Source organism: Erigeron canadensis, chromosome 7, assembly GCF_010389155.1.
Source record: "Erigeron canadensis isolate Cc75 chromosome 7, C_canadensis_v1, whole genome shotgun sequence".
In the NCBI taxonomy this organism is placed as follows: domain Eukaryota; kingdom Viridiplantae; phylum Streptophyta; class Magnoliopsida; order Asterales; family Asteraceae; genus Erigeron; species Erigeron canadensis.
The window spans coordinates 5,658,248-5,668,384 of NC_057767.1; the positions used below are offsets into that span (position 1 = coordinate 5,658,248).

A 10,137-nucleotide genomic window follows, 5' to 3' on the forward strand; every position below is an offset into this window, starting at 1 on the left:
CAAGCTCATAATATACCATTTGACTATTTGAGCCTTTAATATACTATACTATAGATCTATCTATCTATAATAATATATAATGAAGATATCTCATATCAATTAAGTTCATAAGCCTCGCCCAGTAAACACCGATAAGATAAAGTATCCATAACAAAAAAAAATTCAGGTGAATAGATCAACCCGATATCTACGATTGGAAGCGTGCAAAAGCCAGTACTCGCCAACAATACCATACAAGACAACACCTCCATAAGCGGTGCGTACTTATCAGTTCTCTCTTCTACAAATTTTAGAAACCAAAATTTGTAAGCAGCCTGCAACGGAATTTGTCATTTTTAACAGAATTATCATCATTTTTAAACTATAAACAAGGTAATTTGTGTGTCTATTCTCAAAAGCAAGATCTCAAAACAATATATTAGACTTAAGATCCAATTTAGGACCGCGCTAATTATAAACAAAGTGGTTCTAGATTGCATCGTTTTTTTGTTTTTTGGTTACGCTTTGTCTAAGTTAACACCACCTCCAATCTAATGTCATAATCTGAAAACTATAATCAAAAGTATACGCTCAGAATTCTTTTTGATGCGTCAAGTAAAATAACATCAGCATCCACTTACTCTGCTTTATCTAAAGATCATTTGTTCAACAAAACCTGCCCCTTTAGCTTTAATGCTTTTAACTCTATAAAGCAAATCAATCACACTACAACTATGCATGAGCACAAATTGAATATTGAATACATAACAGTATACAGGATTTGTAAATATATAAAGACCCCATCATCTACCTTTCCTTAAAGCTATTTTTCACTTTTTAATTTGCATGATCATCTGGACTTAAACCTCTAATAATGCAAACACTAAATGTCATGTACATTGGCGGGACCCAGAAGTTCGACTAATAATTGAACAAAAAATCTATTCCGTATGTAGCTTAAGTAATCATTATAAGGGCAACACATATATTCTCTATAAAAACATATATATATTTGTAGATAATACTGCTAACATTTATGACAAGTAGAAAAAAAAAGGCGATTTTAATAGTTACAACATTGTTGGGGACGTAGAGGCAAGGGTAGGATACCCCTTTGAGAAACAAAGAGATCTCATCAAAATCTTGTAGCATGGTTCAGATGCTTATTCTGGTAGTCTCAAACGGTTAAATAGCACGAGAAAACTTTGCTCAGGGACAACATAGAGAAAACCAAGGTCAGCACCTTTGACGTATGGTCCCATGCCCTGTAAAATAATTACACAAATCAGTTCTATTATTGACTTAACTTATGTATTAGAGTCAAAATGGGTTCCAATTTATAAAAGGTGAATTGCATGTGCGGGTTCAACGGGCTGGGTCAAATTGGGCAGACCTAACAACACTCATTGTCACATCTTATGAACTTTGTACATAACCAATGTATTAAACATGATATTTAACAAAAACCATTAAAATAATAAGTCTTTCAAATAAAACAATTTGCGACAATTTATGTAATTGAATACACATCATGCAAAATGCTACCCATTTCAAGCCAGATTTCTGCATTTAACCCGTATACAATCCATATTGACCTAATTCAAATAAATGGTTTACATTGTGCATCTCTATGCAAGTAGGTAACAGAAAGATGATATATGCCAACATAACATACCTTGCCATTAAGTTGGAGAAGTTCTCCTTCCACCCACTTCGGATTTTTAAAACCAAATTCAGCAATCCTACCTTGACCTTTGTAACTTGCAACCTGGCAGAATTAGTCGATAATTGAGATTAATTTGCATCAACTAAGCTAACAGCATGTGCCTACGTGGGACTGTAAGTCAATTGCACAATAAAATAAAATGATATGGTATTGATATCAAGTACAAGTGGAAAATAGGCAGTTTGAGCGAGTTGGATAATGAGACAGAATGGGTACTCCGTACTGGTCAAATAAACGCTAAGAAACCTTCAATGTATTTATCAAACTTGACATGTTTCCTTTTATGCTTAGCATGCTGACTTTCACCATTTTAACTGCTACAGATAACCAGTTTATGAGTAGATGGGTTGAACTTACTACCTCTAAGGCATTAATGTCAACCCTTAGACTGCCTCCATAATATCACTTAACCACCATAAATAATGGAACAAAGAACAAAGGGAAAGAACACTGTCCATACTAATAGCAAAAAAAAAAAAAAAAAGAATCAAAAGGGGATAAATAGAAGACTATGAACAGATTAAGACTTTAAAATAATGAGAAGTAAGCAAAATTACCACTCCTAATTCATCTGGATACATTCCACGGTTCGAAAAATGGCCTCCTTTTGCAATTTTAGCACGGAATGTCACCTAAACATAGAAAAAAGCCAGTTCAAACTTACCATAAGATGTACAACAAACGACATAAGGTAAAGGTGGTAAACTGATCGTGTTGGGTAACAGGTCAAAACTGGTAATCTTTTGTAACATAAACAGGTCAGGTCAATTAATCTGAAATTTGTCCAGAACTTTTATGCTAATTGTATAGTGTTGTATAATTTAGACATCTTAACAAGGCAATTTAGTGTTGTATGAATGAAATTAACAAATACATTTTGAGTGCAGTGTTGTCAAAGGTGCTCGCCTAGTCCGCCTAGGTGCAATGCGACTCACAACAAAATAAATCAGAATATATCATCATTATCATCGGATTATCCTTCATTCATCAACATATTCTCCATTCAACGTCAGGCAAGTTTTCTTCCTTTTTTTCTAAAACTCAGTTTTCTATTTTTCTCATTTATCATCATCAAGACCTTCATCATCAACACCTGCATCTTATGTAAGCTTGATTGGTGAAGATTCTGAGGAAGAGGTTGATACATTTGACGATGACGGCATAGTCCATGGTTGTAATTAAGTTTAGTCAAGCTGAATAATTTGGTTTAAACAATTGGTGTTGAACTTTTTGGTTGAATGCATTATGGGTAATTTAGATAGAACATAGTAATTTTGAGCGACTTGACCTGTTTGACACTCTGACCTCCTCGGCCCACTTGACATGTTTCATTTTTAGCTAGTTTTTTGTTTCACCCAGCCCCCTTTAAAAGAACATAGCCTGAATTGACCAGTTCACTAGAAAACGGATCAACATTCTCGCTAAAACTTATAGTTGTCGAAACTAAAAAAGAAGATGAAAAGTAACTAACCTGGCCAGCAGGAACATTCAAATCACCAGTCACTTTTACAGCTTCAACATACTCAAAAAACTCAACATCATTCCCACCACCCCAGTTGCCATATTTACGCTTCAACTGTACCACCTCAGTACCATATGGGCCAAAAGCACCAACATAAAGACCTATAAAGAAACCGACACATCATCTTAAAAGAGTCCTCTTTATTATGGGTTTGCATATTGGAACTGATTATTTGATTACCAAGACTTCAACTATCAGTTTTATTGATTGAATTAAGCTTATAATTATTTGATTAGTTAGAGCCTTAGAGGTCAATCTTATATATAAACATTTCAATCTCCCCAGTCCCCCGCCTAAGCCGATTCCTCTCTACAAGGTAGCTGACCACTCAAGTACCAATTGGTAAGTTTTACAACCATGTCTAGACAAACACCAACGGAAGATAAGAAAAGAGTCTTACCATCAAACGGATCTAAATCACCCCTAGATGTGGTGATCCGACAAAAATTTGTGTACTCGGACAATTTCTCCCGCTTCTTTGCCTGACTAACTGCAAACTTGACAATTTCACGAACATCCCTCGAGACCTGCATATTTATAGCAATGGAAGTCTCTTTGTCAATGATATACAACTTCTGAAACATTTGAACTACATTTGCAGAAATTAACATGTACACAGAACAATATTTGGATATAAATACCAAGTCCCACAGCTTCAAAATACAGTGGACGTATTTTTTCTGTTCGCAGAACCAAATGCCATGTGTATATAACCGCAACTAACCATCATAAACCTGGCGGTGACAAAATCGGCCCACTTGTATATAAATAGGTCATTTAGGATATGTATTTATCTCTAGCAGGCCAAACAGGTAAAATAAAATATAGCTTATAAGGCAATGGCTCTAGCAGATCAAAAGAGACCAAGATGCAGTTAATGAAGTTTGGAATTCATTACTATAAGTAAAACAATTTATGTAATAATATATATCATGATAACTGTAACTCATCCCGCTTGACCATTAAAGGTGGCAACATGGGAAGATGAGGCAGCAGATAAAACTGCTTTAGGTTGGGATAGTCGATTTTAATCCAGTTGAAGAGGGCTGGGTTGGGTTGACCCGCCAACAACTGTTTCTCTATTTCTGTATGCATTTGAGAAAAACTAATTTGTATATTTGAATTACTAGAACGCATTTTTACACTCTTAATAAAAAAGCTTTATTTGTAATTTCTGACTACAAAAACACAATTTTTGAAGCATTAATCCAGATTCTTTTAATAAAACGTGTTACAGGGTCGTAGATAATTAAAAAGGACTTTGGACAGCTTTTAAGCCGTTTTCCCATCCAATAAACTTTTATAATTTGACCTGTCTGGAATTCAACAGATAGTACAATCCAGCTTTAGCAATACCTTTCTAGAAACTTTATCCGAATTCCATAATGCCTTGGCCACATCAGGAGGCATCAATTCAGAAATGCCTTGATTGGCAATGGCAGCTATCTTGACCTTAGATACACCGCTTTCCTCACCGTCATGATCATGAGTTCTAACAGGAACATGAAGGACAAAAGAATCTTTTTCCATTTCTTCTATTTCAGCAGGAACACGCACAAATTCATCTTTTGAGGGAGTATCATCTCTATTATGTAAGATGCCACCAACAAAAAGCTTCATTTCTAAATTTTTCCCTTCTGTTTCATCACTGTTTGCTCCTACAACAATCCGGTCAGGTTCTGGGTCATCAAGATCAGTATTTTCGTCTTCAGAGTCTTCATCTGAAGTTGATTTATCGTCATCTTCTTGAGCTAATTGATTCACAGTATCATTATCCTCCATAACTTCTTCAACGTCGACTTTCATAACCTTCAAATCTTTTATTTTTAGTTCAGGAATTTTGTCTTTAAGAAAATTTATCACGCTTCTTATCCCGTCCTCAGTGGCCCCTTCAAAATTTATGCTTTTTCTATCACTTTTACCAGGTTTATCTTCATTAACTTTCACATCAATTACAGAAGCATTCTCGATATCAGGCATCGATGTCCCTTTTGTGGATGAAACATTGGATGGAGAGGTTGTTTTTGAATTACTTGCTTTAGCTCGTTGCATGAACACTACCTATCAAAGATAGAGTGAATTCAAGAAAGCAATATGAGAGGTTTGGGTCTGGGTAGGAGCATGCCAGACAGGCGCAGGTCAAAAGAGTAAACTTTATGGTGTGAAAAGAAAGGGGGCTGGTTAGGTTGGGTTGATTTAAACCCCCTTCTTCACAAGTTATTAGTTTGACAAATACAATAAACTATACAAGACGTATTTCTACATTAATCTAACTTCTTTACAAAATTATTCAAAAGAATGTCTGCATTAGATATAAGCCTAAAGATCATTTTAATCTGTTTTCTTTATGAAGTGATATTTTTTATTTGACCAGCTTGGCACGTTATTTGCCACATCTTGTTGAAGGCATCAGACCTACATTACAGAGAACATGACAATAATGTACATACTTTTGTGAGATTAATCTCTCCTCCATGAAAGATCATTGATCCAAGGCCCATCTTTGCAATTATGATATAATAATAATTTGAAAGTTACCTGCATAGTGTATGTTTCATCATCCTCCTTAACCACAAATATTTCAAATAACGGAGTTCCTGGAGATGCGGACACCAATTGTCTGTAGTACATGAACATTACGACTGTTAATTGTAAATATTATGTGAACCAGATGCAGATAGACTAAGGTGTTCTACTTTCTCATCCTTATAACTATACCTCGGGTTATAACTTTTGCCAATAAATCTGCCTACACCCGGTGTTATTCGAATAAGTCTTCCGAACGGATCATCAGAATCTTTTGAGTAGCCCACCCACCAACCAACCTTTAGGTATGAAAGTGAGCATTCATTAATATTGATATACACTTGTCCAGAGTAATACCAAGGATAACTACATATGTGGAAAAATGAGCATATAGGGTAAACGGGTAATATGTGTACAGATCAGATTGAATAGATTTAAATAAAAACCTCAGTTGTATCAAAAACTCATCCAACATATAGACAGATTTTTAAGAAAATCCAATAATATTACCAGCCCGCTTCCTGTATCTTTACACAATTTCGAAGCGTCATTATAACGCTCTTCATGTATTGCATTCTGCAAAGAGAACAACCCATGAGCGACAGATTCATTGACACAGATCAACCTTCTTATTAATTAAACTCTGATCTGACCTTCAACGCAGACATAATCTCAGCAACACTATCCTTTGATGTTGCTTCTGCTATAGCAGCTTTTAACTTTGAAGCTTCATGGAAATCTTCTTTTTCTATTGCTTCTTCTAGTTGAAACTGAAAGAAAAAAAATCAACTTGTTAAAACAAATATATTAGTAAAATAGCAAGCCTTTAATCATACATAGTTCCATAACATATCAATGTGGTTCTATGTCTATAATCGGTTCACTTTGTATTTGACCAGTACAGACACTCTAGCCTGGTACCTCCAATTCGAAAGGATATCATAAACATCTTAAGCATATATATGAATCTATTTCATAAAAAATGTAAATTGCACCCAAACATTATCATTAAGCCTTTTACAATACTCAAAAAATTATACGAATACTCACTAACTTCAAATTAATAGGGTTAGGAATCATAAATAGCTACATCCCCCGTAAAAAGCTTTTACATATTTTCATTCTGATATACTACTGAAAATGATGCTATATCCCAAAGACATACAAGAAACCTAATTTTAACGCTATCCGCATCCCCTAGTTGGTTCTGGAGATACAGCAGTTGGAAAAATCCCAGGTAAGTTTATTCCCCAGTGGAGTTTAGGAGTGCAAATACATTGAGCAATCAATGAGCTACTTGAGCTCAAAGTAGAACAAGAGTTGGTACTTAATTAGTTTCGAAAGCCGATCTTGAAAAGTTAATATCTGACTCGGTTGGTTAAAAACTTTAAATATTTGAGTTGAACACTATAATTGAACTCCGACTTAACATAGCTTATGGCCTATGGGGTGTTGGGGTTTGCTTAAGTGTGTCTCCACTTGTTTTTTTTTTTTTTTACAGCATATAAGCAATATCAACAACAATCTGTGAAGCTTTGGTTCTGCTTATTATATAAGAAAAAACCACTTTAAATTAGTATGTATTGAGGCAAATGAAATCTCAAAAATAAGCACTTTAGAACAAGTTACCCCCAACTGAAATGAGATATTTGAGCTCTAAATAAGTTAATAAAACTATATATAAGTCTGCACTTAAACTATGAGAGAAATTTGTCGATCCCAGGCTCGCAAATGGGCAACTCGAATTTGAGAAGTAGTTACTTAATTATATACATATGTATTATATATATCTTTCCACATAACCACGTGAGCATCAAGCTCAAGATCGAGCACCAGTCCAACATTCAACATTAAGACGAGTAGCTAATAAATGACTCAAACCCCTAATTTCCTGCGACTCAGGTTGACCCATTTATACTAACATCCCTAACAATATCCAAAGATAAACCTAACTAATTAATTTAACCCTTGCCCATTTGTCCCAAAACAACTGTCATCGTTCTAAATAAAGGTTGGATGTACTTTGTTAACTATCCCATGATACCTTTAACTCAAAATAAAATTATAAAACTCAAAAATCTATAAGTAATAACTAAATGGCAGAGGCAAACTGTCATTTGAATTGAAAGCAACCTGTAAACATTACATTTTTCTTAAACCGTGTGACTTTCTAAGGCGAACAAGTATTTCGGAACGTACGGAAACATGGTTTAGCCTTTGACTGATCTGCGATGGTTCGATTCCGTCTTCCCTATAGCTAAGACTGGCAACTCCTATAAGTCAAATTTGAGCAAAATTCATTGGGTGAAACTAGATATGTTTGTTGGCTACCTACTAGACTAAACTAATATATATATATATATATATACATGACACTTATATAACAATAATAATTAACAGAATCAATTCAACAATAAATTAATCAAAAATATCCCTAAAAACAATAAACAATTCAACTGTGTGTGTGTTTTACTGTGTGTAACCATAAAGAAAACCTGAAGAAGCGAAACGGAGCGTTCGGCGAGTTCGACTTGAGTGAAATGACGTGTCCATCTATTCCAATCCCAATCAGATGACGTGGCATGTTCGGAACTGCTTCCATTACTACACCGGCAACCGGAATTAGCCGGTGGAGAAGATTTGATAAAATTATTACCGGAAACATTGAATTTCAAATTAAATGATTTTTTATTTATAAAAATGGAAGAAGATGATGATGATGACGTGGATGATGACGATGGTAGTGAAGAAGGAGGTCTGATTTGAGAGATAGTTGATGATGACCAGTATGCGTTTGTAACAGACATAACTAACTAAAACTAACTAACTAGTTTTTGTATCTGTAGGTCTGTATGTGTGTATATATATTGATTTGATTGATTGGATTTTTTTAGGGTTTGTGGAGAGTGGGGGAAGGGAGTGGATAAAATCGCCGGATAAGTATATATAAAAATAAAAATAAATACTAAAAGATTTTGTAAGAGATTTTGTGTTCATAATTCATATGTCGTCACCATATAATAATTGTTGTAAAATTAACTTAATTTTAATTGTTTTGATATAAGTTTTTACGTGCTATAAATATATCATGAATAATTCCTTAGTTCATATCCTTATGATAAGTTTTTGATAAGGGTTTTTACTTTCTCTATTTCCGGTCTTTACTCCTCACCTCTAACGGCTCTTTTTTCCTGGATTTTGTATCGGAGGGATGAGCATATGATTTCAAAATTCAGATTGAGTATTTGAGATTGAGAGGTTGAGATCAAGATTATTCTCATCTGTTTAAAGCTTTCACTCCGGTGAATTTAACACTATTTTTTTCACTATTTGGGCCGGAGGTCCCTTCCACTTTGGTGGATCTGGAAGCAGCTTCTTTACCAAGGTGCATGGGTAAGGTTTGTCTACATCATACCTGCCTTGTACCCCGACTTATGCCGGCGTTGGGTACTGTTGTCGTTGTCGTCGTTCATATCCTTACTTCATATAATTTTATATGATGGATGTATTGTCGTTACGAACAAATAAGAGTGTCTTAAGATGGCTCGATTTAATCTGATGATGTCATATTAATCATGAAAAGCTCAATGATTTATTGATTTAATCTAATTACAACGTATTAATTTAATATATTTTTGTAAGTAACAACAACAACTGTACCTGTTTCAAAACGAACAAAAGTCATATTTGTGAGATAATTCACATGTTGGTCACTAATAATAAAATGTAGATATACGTGTGTCCTTTAATTGCCACTTGAATCATGTAAAACGATTGAGTAGAACTCGAGTTGTACTTGTTTGAAGTCAACCTAGTCAAATATGCAGACAAACTATATATTATTATATATTTACATATTTTACTTAGTTTTTTTTATAAGTTAGAATTTAACTAGTTTTTGTTCTCGGACATTGCCCTGTGAGACATTTCGTAACATCTACACATGTGGCAAAAATTATATAAAATGAAACTTTCGTAGCAAAAGTTAAAAAGTGAAAAGTTATAGAAAATGAAACTTTCGTGAAAAAAGTTACAAAGTTAAAAGTTATGTGGCGAAAACACAAAGTTATATGCTAAAAAGTAAAGAAAATAAAACTTTTGTAAAAAGTAAGAGAATGAAACTTTCGCATCAAAAGTTGGAAAACTAAAAGTATAAAAAGTAAATAAAACAAAACTTTTGTGCGGAAAGTAGAAGAAACGAAAAGTGATGTGGCAAAAAGTAAAAGGGTGAAAATTTTAGTAATTTTATGTGATAAAAAGTAAAGAGAATGAAACTTTCATGACAAAAGTTTAAAAAATGAAGGTTTAAAAAGTAAATAAAACAAAAATCTCGTGTCAAAAGTAAAAAAAATAAAACTTATGTGATAAAAACTAAAAGTTTAAA

General features: G+C 34.0%; 1 protein-coding gene across 1 annotated transcript; it reads right to left on the minus strand.

Moving 5' to 3' along the window:
• Positions 1-907: 907 nt before the first annotated feature.
• On the minus strand, positions 908-8,676 carry LOC122606791 (protein EXECUTER 2, chloroplastic). The gene is made up of 11 exons (XM_043779646.1): positions 8,249-8,676; positions 6,407-6,523; positions 6,264-6,329; positions 5,946-6,052; positions 5,766-5,847; positions 4,584-5,288; positions 3,628-3,754; positions 3,177-3,328; positions 2,263-2,337; positions 1,655-1,747; positions 908-1,244 (listed from the first exon to the last, which is right to left on the minus strand). Exons 1-11 carry the CDS (start codon positions 8,558-8,560, stop codon positions 1,143-1,145), a joined length of 1,938 nt encoding a protein of 645 aa, XP_043635581.1. The 5' UTR covers positions 8,561-8,676; the 3' UTR covers positions 908-1,142.
• Positions 8,677-10,137: the final 1,461 nt, after the last annotated feature.